The sequence below is a fragment of the Hirundo rustica genome, chromosome 3, assembly GCF_015227805.2.
Source record: "Hirundo rustica isolate bHirRus1 chromosome 3, bHirRus1.pri.v3, whole genome shotgun sequence".
Taxonomy (NCBI): domain Eukaryota; kingdom Metazoa; phylum Chordata; class Aves; order Passeriformes; family Hirundinidae; genus Hirundo; species Hirundo rustica.
The window spans coordinates 77,721,326-77,740,151 of record NC_053452.1 but is presented as its reverse complement, the minus strand read 5'-3'; the positions used below and the strand labels follow the sequence as shown (position 1 = coordinate 77,740,151).

The 18,826-nt window shown below is 36.8% G+C and overlaps 1 protein-coding gene across 9 annotated transcripts in view; it reads right to left on the bottom strand.

Annotated features, from left to right (window-relative positions):
- EPHA7 (EPH receptor A7) overlaps positions 1-18,826 on the bottom strand; it is a 166,963-nt gene that overhangs the window by 30,535 nt on the left and 117,602 nt on the right. For 7 of the 9 annotated variants that reach the window (XM_040057599.1, XM_040057597.1, XM_040057601.1 and 4 more), the window contains 5 exons: positions 16,721-16,845; positions 12,861-13,029; positions 4,912-5,020; positions 4,149-4,204; positions 139-264 (listed from right to left, as the gene is read on the bottom strand). In XM_040057599.1, coding sequence (XP_039913533.1) covers positions 139-264; positions 4,149-4,204; positions 4,912-5,020; positions 12,861-13,029; positions 16,721-16,845 — 585 coding nt within the window. The remainder of the gene's footprint in view (positions 1-138; positions 265-4,148; positions 4,205-4,911; positions 5,021-12,860; positions 13,030-16,720; positions 16,846-18,826) is intronic. The other 2 variants (XM_040057598.1, XM_040057600.1) reach the window with 1 other exon arrangement.

The following is an 18,826-nucleotide window of genomic DNA, read 5'->3' as shown; positions in this document are numbered from 1 at the left end:
TCACTGCTCTTAACCACTCTGGCAAATGCAAAAAGTTCTTCTGTACCTGAGGTATAATTATTTGCCTGTCATTATGATGTATGAGTTTCGATCCCAGCTAAATGGAACAGTTGAATCAGGAAGCCACGGCAGCCTTACCTGCGCCAATCACACGCTCAATTTTAATACAAGAGGCATCTAGCTCCTTGGCGAATTGATGGACAGCTCTATTTGGGTCCTCGTAGGTTTCAGGGTCAATGTAGGTTTTGGTGCCTGGAAATTTAACTGTAATGATGTAAGAAAGCATGACTGTGATGAAGCAAAAGCACTTATTGTGCAGTCAGCCCAGGAATTTCATTATGCAGAGTGCTCCTTGGAAGAGTGAACCTGTTTCCATGCTCCCTGAGCCAGAGCCGCTCTGAGAGGCAACCTTAGTTTTAGGCATCATCTGCAAGCATGCTGACACAAGTATACACAATCCCATCTCTAAAAAATTACTAACATTAGCATCTGCATCTCCTCTTGAAATGAAAGAAATAATAAATATTAAATAGTGCTTAATGGAAAAAAATGTAAGGGTTGAGTGGGAGTCAAAACAAAGCGAGGAAAGGGTATAACACCAGCAGAGGAGGTGAAAGTTTCTTTCCTGTGTAAGGACATCTTATCCTCTTCACCCAGGATGTGTAAACAGCAATTCTTTATGTTACTTCTCTAGCGGGATTTGAAAGGCTCCTCCATCCCCTTGAATTTGCTTAATCTATTGAATATAACATTGCTTGTAGACTGTGGCAATAGTGAAACTATTCACAGCAGTCAGAAATTACATCATTTAGGTGTATTTCTTGCACTGTACTATGAACATATAGAGAACGACACTATGAACAATAGCGAACTTGTAAAGGCACAGGAAGGGAAAGTGGCCTCTGTGGCACAATTATCTCCTCTCTCAAGGACCTAAGTAAATAATGTGCAGCAACTTGTTTTTTGCCCACTCTTTCTCCACTCTTAGTGCAGCTCAGGCAGCATAGTGCTCTGGCCAGCATGCAGGTTTTCCCCCTAAGTTTGCTGATAATTCAGGTAAATTATTTTTTGCTATTCTGGTCAAAGTTCAAACTCCTGGTGATAGTAGAGCAACCCTGGAAATCTATTAATCAAGCAATATTTATGAAATAAATTTGCTCACTAGGATTATACTCTTGAGCTTTAATTAAATCAGTGAATTAAAACTCAATATGAAAATGCAAAAATGTTCCTGTGTTAATTGATACACTTATATACAAAAACCGAATCAAAAGTTAATACAAAATACAAAATGTAAATAATTTTCAATTGCTTTGTATTATTTTATTTTAACATAAAATATACTAAATTTGAAAATATATTGAAAAACATTTTAGTAATCATGTGTATGTATGTTTTAGATGGTATTAATGACCTAAATCCACAAACCATAAGGGAAAAAAAAAACAAAGCAAAAACAACAACAACAAAAACACCCAAAAAACCTAAACCTAGAGAAATTGATTCAGTAATATAATGTATTTACAGCCAGGGAAATTATTTGAAATGTTGCCCAGATGTTGTTATCTGTCACACAATGTATTTAAATGGATGTTCTTTTAGTTGTATTGGAAATTTGTGTGCTGATTTTTTTTTTTTTAAATTATAAATATTTATTGCTTCAAACCAAAAGAGACTGGACAAAATGAGACTTAAGCAATAGGTTGACCTCTGGCTTTAAGGCAAGGAGATGAAGAAGGAGACATCCTCTTGTGTTTGTGATAAAGGGCCTGGATTGGGAGTAACCTTGCAAATCTCAAGTGGGCCTCTGATGGTTCTTTGTTCAAGCTGTCATAAAACATTTTGGCAGGCCAAGGCTATCCCGGCATAGCAACGTGAAATAATGCTGGCCTGCATTTGCAGACATTGTTAGATGAAAAAGGGAGGAGGAAACCAAATATAAATCTGAATTGCTTGACTAAACTCCTCCATTGTACTTGTATCTTCAAGTGTAGCACTTGAGGTCAAAGAGAGACGAAAGGAACTGAAATGAAATATATGATGGTCCATTAAATGCACTGCTTTAAAATCTGCTTTAAAAAAATGTCTGCTTATAAATTTTTGTTCTACATAAGTGCTTGTTGTAAGTTACATATTTGAAAATCCAGTCTGGTACCTCAGCACAGAGGAATGTTTTCTAGCTATTACAGAGCAAAAGGCCACCAAATGGGTGTTCACAGGTCTGTGGCCAAGCTGGTGACTCCAGCATCGGGTTCCATCTCACTCTGCACATGGCTATCAAATGAAATTAAATGCTACACCTACAATCAACAGATGAAGGAAAAGTAATCTGGCTAAAAGTGACTTTTATCTGGTGCCATGATCTAAGAAAGACTGTATATGCTCAATAATCAGGATAATTTTCTAGATAACCAGATCTCTTGAAAGTAAAATGAGGGAAAGGCACACTTGTAAAATCTCACCATTTCTGGATCAACTATCAATTATTAAGTAGCAGCTTTCAAATTAATTAATTTATACTTTTACTGAAATACAAAAAAAAAAATCCAGTAATGGAGATAAGAAATTAGTTAGCATATCCTTTTTGTTTATATACTGACATACAAAGATACATAGTTGATCTTTTTCTTCAAGGACATAAAGGGGGTTTTAAAAGTAAAAGCAGTAGCTCTTCTGGTGATGTGAAAAGCTTATAATGCATTATGAGAGGCAAATTTCAAATCTGTCACTCCCAGAAGAGTAGCGGTTAAGTAAAATGAGAATTTTTGATAAATGCTTTAAAATCAGCTTCACTGAAAAGTGCATGATGCCTAATTCTTATCTCATTATTATTTTCTGCCTCCCTGGCACAGTTGATGAATTGATTGACTAAAGCTGCAATGATGTCACTACTTAGTTTGACACTCACTGCATTTAAACAATTTAGATAGCCACACACCCAAACTTATGAAATGTGATCAATTTCCAGCTGATTTTTTCAGGGAAGAAAGATAAAACAGAACCTTGATCTGATTTTGAGTGGAGCTTTGGCTAGAATTATTCATTTAAAGAGGAATGCATTGAGAAAATGCTTAGAATTTATGACTAGTGTCTACCTCATTTTCCATGTGACATTACTTTTAGATAGTGGCTCATGATTTTAACATATCTAAAACAAGCCCTATTGCTTTCATAAAAAAACATAATAATCTGATGGATTTAAACTACAACTGCAATTATTGGTAGACAACAAAGGCTAAATACAGCACAGCATGACCAAATAGCATGCACTAATGTGAGAGTGACCAGGTATGGGAGAAGACTGGAAAGACTGGCGCTGTTCTGCATCAGAACTTATGTTCAGCTTAATTCTGTGACTTTTTTCCAATTATGGTTGTTCAAAATAATTTGGCAACTTAGCTTAACACACTTCCTGAGTTAATGACTAATTCTAAAACAGATTAAAACATTCATCTCCCCTAACATATTCAATTGTCATTAGCCTATGAAAGATGTATTTTATTGAGCTTTCCCAGGCTTCTAGTTTAAGTTGAAAAGGTAGATGCAATTTTAACAAGAGAGGCTTTAGGTACTATTCTTAGTTAGGCAAGTGATTCTAGATCATACAACTGTAATGAAGTAGCTGACCTTTCTATTCATATTAAATATTCTATTTTTAAGGGCATTATGTTTCGTAAATATTGATGGTGCTACTGTATTCACAGTAGCAGAACACAGCTTTTGAGCAGAACAGCTTCATTTTAGGGTGATGCAGTGACTCACACTTTTTTTAATCTGAAGTTTGCCTGAGGTAAAGATCAAAAAGTCACTTAGGCAAAGGTCTCTTGAATACTGCACCTCAGAGGGACCATTAGGACAATGTGAAACATGTATTCAAAGCAACCAAAAGAAAACAAAAAATGCATAATGAAAACAACAGTATATCATAGACATGTATAGAAATAAAACCATCTGTGTGAGCAATAGTGGCTTTAATCTGCATTCTTTTTGTGTAGGTCACATTTTTACAGTGTTTAATTTCCCACTTGCTATTTACACAGCATTTTTGAATTTCCTACGGCATTACCTTTCATGGAGTCTTGGTTTAGTATTGTCTACACTATTGCAATTGGGAATTTTTGAAAGGGGGGGAAAAGCAAAACACTTACAATGAAAGTAAAGTTCTTCATCCCCTTCTTGATCTGCTTTGCTATAGCCACAATGCCTGAAAAGAAAGGAAAATACCAGTTTCACTAGTAAATAATGATTTACTTCTCACATCTAAAGTCCTGACAAAATCAGTTCTGCAGGCTGGGATTTTCAGGCACCGAACACCAAACTGCTGTAGGCCCTTTGAAACTTTCACCTATAATTCTATTGACAGCAGAGTTTTAAATAAATCATGAACAGTTGCAATCAAAAGGCTTTTGTATCAAATACCAGTCAGGACAGGTCCTAGAGAAAAAAAATCTAGTTCTTGTGAAAGGCTTCTACAGATAAAACAGAGGATTAAAGAACTTGAAAGTAGAACACTGTTTTACATGAGGTTATTCTTAAATAACCTTAAATTCTTACTGCTGTGCCTCTTTTTCTTGAATGTAAAGTCATTAAAGGCTGATCAGATAAAATGTCAGACTTCTCCATGTGAGAAAACTGAACAGAAAGAGAGACTTTGAGGAGTACAGGTAAAGAACCTGCTAGGGGTTCCTTTTACAGCACATTTACGTAGGACAAAAAGAACATCTTGATACAAGTATCTTGCCAAAGTAAGAGGACAAACCATATAATTGATAACAAGATTTAAATGAAAACTGTCCTTACTGGGAATTATTTCTGTTTCAATTTTGCAAATCACTATCCCAGGTTCAACTGTGTCTCAAGAATTCATAAGAGTGGTGTCAGATATGGCTACATCCATCAAAGATGCAATACCTTCGTCCGATGATGAATCCAAACACCATGAAGACCAGGATGATAGTTCCTGCCACAGCAACCACAGCTATGATAATAACAGGATTCTGTTCACTGGAAACAGCTGTGGCTACAAACAGAGCACAGAACTGAGATTAGTTAAAATTAATCCGTTAAGGGACTTCAAAAATTTAAGTCGACCATCATGAATTGTAGACTGTCTACCATTGCAGACTGCCTTTGTCTGAAACAATCGCATTGATAAAGTTAGTCTGAAGAAAAGCCTCTATTGGAAATTCAGCCAAATGCTGTATGGGTTAATGATTGTCTACATTAAATAAAAAGAAGCCGAGCTGGAATTTCCTTGGACAAAGTGGTACAGCCATTAGCTGAAAGCCAGCACCACTAGCATCAGTCACTTCCACTCCATACTACTGCTTTGCTGCAACTGTTTTGACTCCCTCCTAAAAGGGGAGTCCTGGATATCCCTGTGAGGAGGGACTGTAGGAGGGTAATCCCTAACTCTGCTCCTAGCCTCCCCTCTAAAACTCATTGATATGACTTTAAGAGTTTCCAAGGAAATAGTGTCTTTAAGAAAAATGTTTGAGCTGAAACACTATTAAGGCAGATTTCCTAGGTAGCATATTTCAATCTCTTACTGCTATTAATCATTATAAATGGCTATTATTACTTACCATTTGTTTCTGTTAGCAACAAAAAGGTGCTTCCACATTAATACAAAATGGAATTCTCCATGCTTCAGAGAATTTACATGCTAAAATATCCACACATTATTGCTCTCTTTATTCAGATATGCCAATTCTATTAATATATGCAAATGTATACATGTCACATTAATGTAAACTGAGGATGTAAATACTTAGCCTGAGAAACCTTGAGGCTTGTTAAAAACATTGCTTGCCTGACATTTAATAAGGGTGGCCATGTACTCAGACACATTAAATAAGCACAGCTCTCCAGAGCTCTCTGGAGATGCACTGGTCTGGAATAGAGAGGATCTATACCAGGACATGAAAAGAGGATGAGAAATTAGGGACTGTGTAAGTGAGAGTCAGCTGGAATCATAGAATCACAAAATCGTAGGAACATTTAGGTTGTAAAAGACCTCAAAGATCATCAAGTGCAACCTTTGATTGAACACCATCATATCAACTAAACCACAGCAGCTTTGCCCTGAGTTTTAGGCTTCTGAATTTCTGTAGTGGAGTCTTCTTACCCTTGTAACATAAACAAAAGTAGTTGTTTTTGCATTCCTCTCTGATAAGGGACAATTGATTGACTTTTAGTCTGGCCAGTAGGAATGGAGAGGTGGCAATGATGTTCTCCAATCCCTGGTCATTGTCCAGAATCTATATAAACGAGGTCATGAAAATAAACTTCCTTTTTTTTTGCCCTGACAACTTCAGTGTGAGTATCATTTCTCTTCATGTCCTCTGGCGACATAGCGGTAAATGCCATTTACAGTGGCACTTGGAACACCTCTCTGGGTGGCCCATTCCAACACCTAACCACCTGTTCAGCAACAAAATTCTTCCTGATATCCCCTGGTGAGGCTCTGTCTTCTTGTCCTGTCACTAATTACCTGGGAAAAGAGACTGACTCCCATCTTACAACAAGCTCCATTCAGGTACTTTTAGAGAGGGGCTCCTCCCTGAGCCTCCATTTCTCCAGGCTAAACAACCCCAGCTCCCTCAGCTTCTCCTCATCAAACTTGTGCTGCTGCAAGTTCTGTTGCCCTCCTCTGGACATGCTCCAGCAACTCAATGTCCTTTTCAAAGTGAGGGGCCCAGAAGTGGGTACATGGACTCATGCTGTGGCCTCACCGGTGCCAAATACAGAGGGATGATCACTATCCTAATCCCACTGGTCACAGTATCCCTGAAACAAGGATTCCAGGATGCCATTGGCCTTCCTGGCCGCCTGTGCACACACTGGTTCATGTTCAGCCACCTGTTGATCAGCATCCCCAGGTCCTTTTTCACCAGGCCATTTCCAGCTACTCTTCCCCCAACCTGTAGTGTTGTATAAGGTCATTGTGACACAAGTACAGGACTCAACACTTTGCATTACAAACCTCATACGGTTGTGTTTGGTCCATCAATTCAGACTGTCCAGATCCCTCTGCAGAACTTTCCTATCCTCCAGCAGATCAACACTCCAGTCCAACTTAATGTTGTCTGGGAGCTTACAGAGGGAGTCTAAATCATCAATTATAATATTAAACAGGACTAACCCCATTACTGAGTTTAGGGGAAGCCCACTAGTGACCATCCACCAGCTGGATGTAGCATCATTCACTACCCCACTCTGGGCCTGGCCATCCAGACATTTTTTACCTAGCAAAGAATGCACCTGCCTAAGCCATGGGCTGCCATTCCAGTCTCTCCCAGAGAATGCTGTGGGAGTTAGTATTGAAGGCTTTACTGAAGTCCAGGTGGACTACCCTCAACAGGTAACCTGTTAACAAAGGGAAATCAGGTTGATCAAGCAAGACCTGCCTTTCCTAAGCCCAAGCTGGCTGTACCTGATCCATTTGTTGTCCTGCATGTGGCATGTGATCACACTCAAAATGATCTGGTTCATGACCTTCCCTGGTACTAAGGTCAGGCTGACCTCAGCCTGTAGTTCTCCAGACCCTCCTTCCAACCCTTCTCATAGATGGGTGTCACACTGGCCAATCTCCAGTCGTCTGGGACCTCAGTCTTTTCCTCATCCTTTGTTACACTCCTCCACATCAAGAAAAGGATGAATATTTTCCTCAACCCTTTTTTTTTTTTTTTTTTTTTTTTTTTTTTTTTTTTTTTTTTTTTGGTTAATTCATTAATAAAAAGCACTTCTCTTTCACAACAGTGGCCAAATTCAGTTCCAGCTGAGCTTTCACCTTCCTGGTTTTCTCTCTACGTGACCTAATAACATCCTTATATGCTTCCTGAGTTGCCTGCCCCTTTCTTCCAAAGGTTACAAACTTTTTTTCCCCCGGGGTTCCAGTGAAAGCCCCCTATTCAGCCATGACAGTTTTGTTCCCCACTAGCTCACCTTTCAGCACACAGTGATGGCCTGTTTCTGTACCTACAAGACTTCTTTCCATCTCCTCCTGTTTGCTGCCCATACTGTGTGTTTTGGGGTAGACGCACTTCAGTTGGGCTGATTTCACCCCCAATATTGGCATGCCATCCTTAGACTCACCTTTAGTGAGCTTGGTCTTACCCCTTCCCCTTTCAAACCTAGTTTAAAGCCCTGTCAATCAGCCTGGCAAACTCATGGGTTAGAATCCTTTTCCCCTTTTCAGACAGGTGAACCCCATCTGTCTCCAGCAGGCCTGGGACCATGTAAACTGTGCCATGACTGAAATGCACCCAACAGATGAAAGAGAAGGGAAAAAAGGAAACCAACTGATAGCTGATTAACTAAATTAATGTCATGATAATATGGTTTACTGCTGGTACTGGGAACTGAACAGGAATGCCTACAACAGGATTTATGAACTCCAAAGAATTGGGTTCCTGTTACAGACTTCAGAGGTTCCCATAGAAACAAATAACCTAGACTTTTCTTGGGAGAAGTGAGCCAATCAACATGATTTATTTTGTCATTGGCACTGACCTGTACCAACTGTTTCACCCCCAAATAACAAACCCCTTGTTATACTACACAGATTTAGAATAGTCTGCACTGGAGGGAAATTACACACACATGCATACACACACCCCTCTAATTTTATTTCCCGAAGAAACTTGTAATTTTTCTATATTCTCTCTAATGCACATGAGGAAGATCATACTATTCCTGTAACTCTTTAACTAAAAAAAAAAAAAAAAAAAAAAAAAAAAGCTTATCTTCAAATAACTATAACTTTCTGAGATACACAGGTCAGTAGGATGTTACTGTAGACTTGCCTGTATTCCACTCATGCACCTTTTAAGAGATCAGTGGTGACTGTCTTGTGCAAGAGCATGGGGGCATAAGTCATAAATCTCAGTTCCTGCAACTTACCTAGGCCATCAAAACAGATAATCTCAAGAACGGCCAAATTTCTGTAAAACACAGCATTTCCTTAAACTGTTCCCATCTCTCTTTGAACTTCACTGCAAACCTCACTTGGAAGCGAAGAAGAAGCAGCATCCTGTCATAATGGGCAGGGCATGGTATGAAGCTTCATCCATCCAAAAAAGTTTGGAAAAATCCCCAGCCCAGCCTGCCACCTAGTCCAGTAGCCAAGATAAGTGCATAGAGGCTGACATATGTGAGTGGGTTGCTCTATGTAAGTGCCTCACAGATTTTGGGTACTGGCACATTCTGGAAGCAAGCAGACAATGTTTTGTGGGTTCTGGAAAATGTTGGAGACATGGTACACTGGCCAACTGGTAAGACAAGTGGGATGCAATGTATGATTTATTTTTATATCTTTAAAAAAAGAGGGGAGGGGGCTGATTGTGGGCATGGTCTGGTATAAATTCAGTGACAGCAGTGTAAGACATCTGCCTCTGTTCAGGTACTCTGCTGCTTCTCCTGTGTGATAAACTCAGTCGGCTGGTGCAAGAGTGAATCAGAACACAGCTTCTGGAATGATCCCTGTGGCTTGGCAGAAACAAAGAATGCTAGAGTGTTCTCAGAGGAATGATTTTGGGATGCAGAAGGTCTTTTCAGGGGGTGCATGCATAGCTACCCATCACTGGAGATGCCACAACAGCGATGACAGGGAATCAGCACCAGGACATGAAAGTCCTTACCTCTGCTTAAACTGTGTTCAGGCTCAGAGGGCGACACAGGGAGCTGGTCCTTGGGCTTTCAGCTACAGCTGACACCTGATCTGAGTTATGAGTGTATATTTAATGCACAATGCTTAATTTAAAGGAGTTACACTTACACCAGCTTTTAAATACATTGTTGTAGGGATGGGGAAAGCCTGTCTGAACACCCTGGAGGATTTAAAAAAGGATATCAAAAAGTTGAAAATGCTGTGCTGCTGCTCCAGCAACCTTTTCTCGTGCAAGCAACTTCAAGTGCACGATTTCTCGAAAAGAATTCTTGGCGAAGTTCACCATGAAAGCTTCAATGATAACTGGATACATGTATGCCAAATACTTTCTTAAGTATTATGCTTTATGCCTTCTATAAAAATTTGTAGTGTTGGCATTTCAGACTTTAGAGATCAATTTTTACATATGCATAATGCTTCAATCTTGTTTGATTTGCTCTGATTCATGGAAAAAGGAAAAAGCAAAGACTCCACGGCAGGTTTTGTCAAGTGCTTCTACTTTAACAGTGAAAGCTGTAAAGAAGTCAAAGATTGGACTCAATGACACAAAGGTCTTTTCCAACCTAATTGATTCTGTGATTCTTTAAGTGAAAAAATCTGCTTCCATTACAAAAAGCAGATGATCATCTTTAGGTCCACTGGCTACAAACCACTGAACTCGACTTTTAAATACTTCAGTGAACCAAGAGATAGAATTGACACTTAGGTTATATTTTATATATTTGTGTGTTTTTCCAGAGGAACTTCTGTTTCTAATAATCAGCCAACAAAACATACAACTGGAGTCATCGATTGATCTGTGGCAAACACAGTGTAGAACAGAAATAGTCTGCCTTTATAAAGCATGTTTTACTTCATAATTTTGTATTTTCTTCCATAAATATCTATGCATGTATAAACATGTATATCTAAACACGCATGATATGATCCAATACAAGTATAATACATGTATATTTTACATATCAATATTAATATAATGGATATAGTTCCTCAAATATTGAAAAGTGGCTATACAGTTTCTATCACACTACAGTAAACAGCACAGGATTCAAAAATCTACTGAATTAACAGCACCAACCAAACAGTGCCAACCAGTGGAAGTGCCAGGACAAATCCAGGTAGGCAACATGACTAACTGAATGTGGTGGTCATTACATATATTCTTACATAAATATAGATGTTTATATTTTTTTCTTGAAATACTTTGACCTTTTTAAAAATCTGCATTCAGAAATCCACTGGAATAATGAGAAGCCAAAGCCTCTAACCTGTAGCATAACACAGTTGAGCGTTCACTTGCATGGTACTTCCCTTGAGGTCCAAAGGGAAGTACTGTGCAAGTGAACAAAACAAAATAACAATTTTTTTTTCAAAAAACAATCCAATAAAGGTCTTCCTTTAAAATGCTAACAATAGACAAATTTGATGAGTCTGTAAGTTCTCATAAAACTATAAATAAAATACAAGAAACAAATACTTTCATGTAAAACAGCTTTAGAAGAGTTTAATGGAATTTGCTAGCTTTTTACCAACATTTTCATTATTTCTGAAAACCATATATGGAAAATTTTGGATGCTTACCCTTGCTGGGAATTATATTTTATAATGTTGTCTCAAGATAATGGAAAATATGCTACTTCTAAATTTTTCTTTAACAAAAACACAGGACATTTTTCATGGCATCTCAAAGCATTTAGCTGGCCTGTGACAAAAGAAACCTGCTGTTCATGCTGGCCAAGAATCTTTGTGGTTTATATGGATTTTTTTCATCATCTGAGTCAGAAGAGGAGTACAGGAGAGTGGTCAGTGATGCATTTATTATAGGATTTCCTAATTTCCCATATGTTGACCAAACTCCAGTCAAAACTTTTTCTCTTTGGAATCATCTTTGCTAATCTTAGCAGCTACCAGTCTGCTTACATTCACTATGTAAAAAATACTAAGATAATTAAGGAAATGTTGGGGAAATATTTTGATGTACTAATTTTAAACCACTATGGACAATAAATTATCTAATTAGCAGAAACTTATTATGACAGACTTCTAATTTGTTTTCCAGAAAACTATTCAAAATAAAAAATTACTTCTGGCTGTACCTCAGGTTCCCATTCTGCAAAATGGGGATTCTGCTACTAACTCTTTCTACAGATGGGAAATAAGCTATTAGATACAGAGCTAATAATATTAGTAATAACAGCTTACTGCTGCTATTATGATAATTACTGTTTCAATTACATCTATTAGATATGTGGTATTAATCATTATTTATAGTTTTTATATACTGTGTGGAACTAAGGTGGAATCAAGACCTAACTACTGTATATTAAGAATAACCACAAGTTGTTCAGGCAACAATTAAAAGGATGCAATACTGTGTGTCTCTACACAGTCTTAGATCGACTGCTACGTAGGGTGCATAGAGGGTGTGGTATCCATGTCCTCTGAACTCATAGGCTATGCATTCTTATATTCCCAGCTGCAAATCTGGCTGACTTGATGTCAAGGTAAATGTGAAGCAAATGCTCTAAACCTGGGTAACCAAATTTGGATCTGCAACAGGGTGGTGGAGCTGCCAGGGACACAGTTCCTGTGAAGGGGCTCAGGGCTACCAGGTCTTACCAATGGAAGAAGTTTTTGTTACACAACTTACAACTTACATGAGCCTGAAAGGAACTGAGTATCTTTGAGATTCCCATTTCTATACTAAACCGAATTACCAATGAATTCAAAACACACTAAAGATGGACTTATAGCTGAAGAAACACATATAAACAAACTACTTTTTGTGTAGCCTGGAGAAGAGTCTGTGGGTTGAAATCTCCTCCTTCCTTCTCCTCCCAGTTACAGAAGAATCTAATTGAGTTATTCAGTTCACCACTACTCACTTCTTTTGTGGGGAAAAATAAGCGTGTATTTGAATTTATTTTTTTTTAAGAAGTCTTTGTGTATTAAAAGGACAGCAAATGAGAAGGATCTAATATCTCCTTCAGTTAATTACAGGACTAATTTTCACTTCTATGGCAAAATAAATTATGGAAGTTTATCCTTCAAAAAACAATGACAAAAAGCCACCTTCTTGTACAACTAAATTCTTTCTAATTGTAATTGTATTGCTTATGACTCTTTCTTTTCTTGCTTTATTTACTACCTGTACCAAAAGGGTTAATTTCCTGTAAACCTAATTCCTTACCTGTGGCTTCTTCCAGTGTGGCAACATCCAGTCTGGGGCTGTAATTTCCATAACCAGCAGCAGTAAAAGCACGAATCTGGAAAACATACACTGTTCCTGGCTTTAGGTTATTAATAGAAGCTGAAGTGGACTTGGTTTTCACTGTTGAATAGGTCCTCTCCCTTTGATCCTGAAAACAATAAGACAAAAGATTAAATGACATTTAGAGATCCAATTTTATCATGATTGCACAACAACAACTGACAGTCAGCCTGGGTAGTTTATTTCAATTTGCTGAATGCTCTTTTCCCCCAACAACAAAAATAAAGCATACTCTGTGGAGTATTACAAAACATTGTCAATGCAATGAAGAGCTCTAAATGTAACATAAAATTCAAATGGGATGCTCATGTTGTTACTCAGAAAACATCCCAACAAAAAACAATTGCTTTTTTGGCTCTGATTAAATGTTGTGAAATTTTGATAAGAAATAACCATAGCTTTCCAGGGGAATCTGTGAGGTCTAAACAATTCAAGGACAGGGAAACTTTTTTCCTGGTCAGAACATGACAAACGTAGAGCTGCACAACCTGCCTTCATTCTGCACTAATTCAGTTCATAGCTGTCAGAATTTTTTTAGTTCTAGAGTACTTCAAAGTTATCATGAATTAAGTCCTAGACATTGTGAAATGAATGGAAAAGCTCTGTCTGACATCATTACTTTGACATTGTATCCTTCCATCACCTCTAAAAAATACAATATCACCAATGCCTAATTGGCTGGATTTTGCATAATTTTTGAGGTCCTTAACTCAGTTTTCATTTCAGATTTTTATCTCTGATTTCAGTCTTTTCTCAGTTTTAGACTCTAAGGCATAAAGAGGAACCCGGGGAAAGAAGCTCAGTATGACACTCCACAAATTTGAGGCTGAAAGATTACAGACCCTATGACTAATAACTCACTTTCAAATAGTACAAAAGCTGTATCACAGATCATTAGAGTATTCAAAAAGCACTACTTATTCATCACATTTACTGACACAGATTATGTTTCAGCATAGATATGTGAAGCCCTGTTGATTTTTGGTGGCAGATGCAACCCTGATTTGAAGGGCAGAAGAGATGAATTAACCAACCATCTGAATGCACCACATGACCAGAGAAGCATGAGCCGTACGCAGCAGTGCTAATGAGATGGATACAGAGGGAAGGAATAAATCTGTAACTCATTTCAATAATACTTCACCATCTAAAAGTGATGGAGAGCCTTCCCTGTCACAGTCAGTAAAAGCAACAAAGGCTTTTGCTGAAATACAGGGCTGTACAGAACATACATGACTTCTTTTCTCAGATTCAGTAAGGGCTTCTCCTTGTTCTTGCCCAGTCTATTATTGGAGCAAGCCCACAGTCTTGGCCAGCAACAATTTTCCACATCTTCTCCAAAAGAATTTAAATCAACTCTAAGTGAGGACCACGGTGGAATGTATGTTGGTATATGAGAAAGAACAGGAATGCTTTGAGAGATGAGAAACAAGTGTAAGGAAACAGGTTCAGGACTGTAAGACACAGTGGAATTTCAGTTTGGGTTTTGATACATAAACGAAGCTTATTTGAATTGACAATAGTCCTTGTAATTCAAAACTAAATAAATTTAAAAAAAAATTAAAAACAAAAATGAAACCAAAACCAAAAACAAACCCAAACAAAAACCCCAAACAAACAAACAAAAATACCAAACAACAAAAACAACACAAAACACAAAACAAAACAAAACACCACCCCCGCCCCCCCAAAAAAACCCCAACAACCTGCACTAGAAATCTCACAGAACAGGCTTACTTTGGAGATTTTAGGCAGTTTCCATTCCACCCCGAGCCCGAAGTGAGAGGTGAAAAAAACACTTATCAGAGTATTTCAGAACTACAAAAATGTTTGATTTAATTTGACTCTACAAGGAGATGAAAGTTCAAATCCTTTTATTTTTTTCTTTTGAACTAGTGGAACAAAATTTAAACAACCTCTCTTGTTCTGAGCAAGAAGATTATGAAGTAATTTTAAAGCTGAAATGCATTTTTTTGGAAGGAAAACAACCATTTCAGTATTTGTGCAAAAATTGCCTCAGTTAAAGTTATATAGTCCAGTTCATTTGTGACTGTTAGAATGAGCTTTTTATTCTCTTTTATTCATTTCACTGTACTAAGTATAATACTGGAAGATGTCTTTCCATTAAAAGAAAACAACTTTAACATCAGTTTTTTCTCTTTGCAAACATAAAAAACTGTCAATGAAATTTGGATATTTAAAATGAATAATAGAGAAATAATAAACGCCACATTCTAAAAGCTATCATTACATAAAAAGCTGGGTATCTTGGTCATTTTTCTGTCATTTTACACTACCCATTTAAATGATTTATTTTACTTGAACAGATTAGAAACTGCTCTGCACATTAAAAAAAAAAATCCAAGGGTTTTGGTTCTCATTTTTTATTGTGGTTTTGTTTGTTTGTTTTGTTGTTTGTTTGTTTCATTTTGTTTTGGTTCAGAGGACAGTTTTGCCCTTGCAAGATATGTAAAGTTTTAAAAATACTTGGACTTAATTTGTGTGTGTATGTAGACACACGTGCTGGAGGAACAAAAATTGTCTCCTAAAATTATTAACATTTCTTCCAAAGAATGATTTAGCTATCTGTACCTATCTGCTAGATTTTGTTATACGTATCTTTAGAATGAACAACTTAAACTGGAAGTTAACATCAACAAATAAAAATTTTATTTATTCCCCAAATGATATAAAGATCTTTTGCCAAGTATATTTGTGTAATTCAGAGCTGAAAATGAAACATGACTCTTGATATTATATCCAATCTGGGCTGAATTTACCTAATTCTGTGTTACCTAGCAAGCTGACATGCTCTTTTTGATATAGGGGTACTGCTACCTTGCTTTCAGAAATGTCTTCATGAGTGACCACAAAGGTGCCCTTTATTAATTTTTTTATTTTTTTTTCCCCCACAGTATGGTTTATAAAAATTGGGAGTATATTATGTTATGCAGTTAATTTTCCAGGGAATCTGGAGGAGCCAAACTTAGTCTGGGTCCCATGACAAACGTAGAGCTGCACAACCTGCCTTCACTCTGCTTTCATCCAGTTTACGGTTGTCAGAATTTTTTTATTCGGCAGGACTTCAAAGTTATCATGAATGAAGCCCTAGACATGCTGAAATGAATGGCAAAACTCCGACTGACATCAGTAAGATTGCAATTTCACTCTACCAGAAACAGAGATCACTTCATCTACTATTGAAAAGCAGCCTTCAATTCATTATTGTGTTGAGAGAAGAAGTGAAAAATAAATTCCACAGTCCTGGTCCTTTTTAAAAGGAGAAATAAGGAATATTTATTTCCTAAAAGTCTAGGAAGTGCTTTGAAAATTTTTAGACATCAAGCAGAAATTGCCCAACTCATAAAGAAATACAAAATGCAGTCAGGAGTTGTGCTTGATACATCATTTCAAGACTAGAATTACATTGATACAGAAGGAAATGAAACAAGCTTCAAACACGATGTAGAATAGATGTGAAAACAGCAATATAATGGTAAAAATACCCAAGTACAACTTAATGATTTAAAAAAAAAAAAAAAGGAAAGGCAGATTTCAAGTGTATATTTAATTTTTAGTTTGCCAAAATACAATATATGAGAATAAGACAGGAGTAATAATTGCAGGATTTAGCTAGTTATTAAAAACAAGCAAAATCACTGACTTTGGAGAGACGGGGTAGTTGATAGCTGATGATTTTAACACTGTTCCACAATGCAGCAAGCCAACATAAAACAAACAACACACTGTTGCACATTACAGATAATCTTAGCACTTACTTTCTCATAATACTTGATTTCATATTCAGTGATGACTCCATTGGGATGTTCCGGTTCCTGCCAGGAAAGCTCCACGCTCCTCTGCAGCACTCTTTCTTTCATTACGCCACTAACTTGCGAGGGAGCTGTTTGGACGAGATGTGTCAATAAATAAAAAGCGAATTTGTTGGATGCCTAAAACCAAATGTCATTACTGATCCACCTCATGCTGAGCCACTTTCATTAAGGTACAAGAAAGCACCTTTTCATGGCTCACAATTCAAAACTAATGAATATTCTAGCAGATCCCTATTACTGTTCATAAACTTAGAACAGAAATCGAACTAAAGTGCAAACAGCAGAAGGTGTCATTGTTCGAGTTAGTGCAAAACTGAGATTGATGGGATAGGAAAAACAATTAAGCAAATTAATTCTGATGATGATAGCAAATCAAATTTTTAGATTGACATGTAGTAAATTAAGAGCCTAAATATTTATTGTGTATGTTTCTGAAATGCATATAAAAAGAGAAATAATATTTTAGAAACAAAATCACATTTTAGGCTGATTTGATATGAATAATTCCAGTTCTGCTTAGAAATAATCTCTCACATTATCTGATTACGACATGACGGTGATGAAACAACTTTGTTAAGAGACGAAGCCCACTCTTTTTCATTAGTTCAAACCTTTCCACTACATTTTCTCTTTAGAGATAAGTTTCCATATTTGGTCTTAGCATTTTTGAAAGTGCAAGACAATTTAAGGAGTAGATCTTATGGAACAAAGGGGACACTGTCTTCCCCAGCCTCACTCCACAGAGATATAAATAAATCTGCACTTCATGCATGTGCACACTGAGTTTCCTAAGAAATATCTCCCACAAACAAGAACTTTTTGAAATTAAAAAAACCCCCAAAAAACAATATAAAAGCATTACAGAGCCATTGACTCTTATATAAAATAATGTTTAAGAGAGAATGTAGTAAATTGTGAGCGACTGAAAAAAATAACTCACTTTCTCAACTTATTTTTAATGAGAAAGACAGCAGATATTTTGGTGATGTGCAGCATCAAAGGAGGCCCAACATCAGTCTTCCTCAAACATACACATTGAATTTAGAACTAAAGTCCTGTAAAACTACAGCACTTTAAAAAACAACTATGTTATTGGAACCATGCAGAACTTGATCTTGTTCTCATTCAGTTTAATGGAAATCAATTTTGCTCATGCAAAAAGATAGACAGGACCTGACCCTCAGTCCTCTACAGTTAAAAGCTAAAGGCCATTTACATGGATAAGGACTTGGTCTTGGGGCAGACACAGACACAGGAAAGGCATCTGAGATAAATTTATTAGAAATAATATACTAGCGATAATACCAAAGATATTAGAGATAAATTACTATCTTTTTCTAACACAGAATCTAATACTAATTGTTTATTGAAATTTTTGTTTAAAAACATGAAAATTTAAAATCTTTTAGGTAAAAAAACCAAAACCACTTTATTTCAGAACTGTGTCTAAAGCTTTCACTATGCAAAATTATATAGTCTTCAGATAAAACACAATTCTTAACCCAAGCAGCAAGGTGATCTTCACTTTCTTTAGTTTTTTAAAATAACATAAAAAATCTAGAACGCACACTCCTGTATCATTAAGTATAAAGACATAATGATACAATTAAAATACCTACAGCACAATCAAGAAAACAATCCTCTGAAAACTTAAATTCGATTGTTAACTTTTTATTGCAATTTTGAAGTTTCTAGGATTTATTTTTTTTTTTCTTACTTGTAACATGTATGTTCCTGTAGGTTTTTAAAATTTGTTTGCATTTCATTGGGGACTCCAAGAATATCTGAAAATCACGGATTGAAGCCATGGATGATAATTTTCATTATGAACTATTATGCTATATATAATCAATATAATCAAAGTTGAAGATCTCTTACTCTAGGCTGCCTAATTGATAAAACTGATAAAACTGTATCAGACAAACACCGTGGGGGTTGCTGAACAAAGCCAGGATCTGTTTCACTCTCCCTGCATTCTCTTTCTAAAAGCTTAAAGTACTTTCACTCTTTCATTAGTGAAATATATTCTTTTTCATAGCTAGGGCAGAA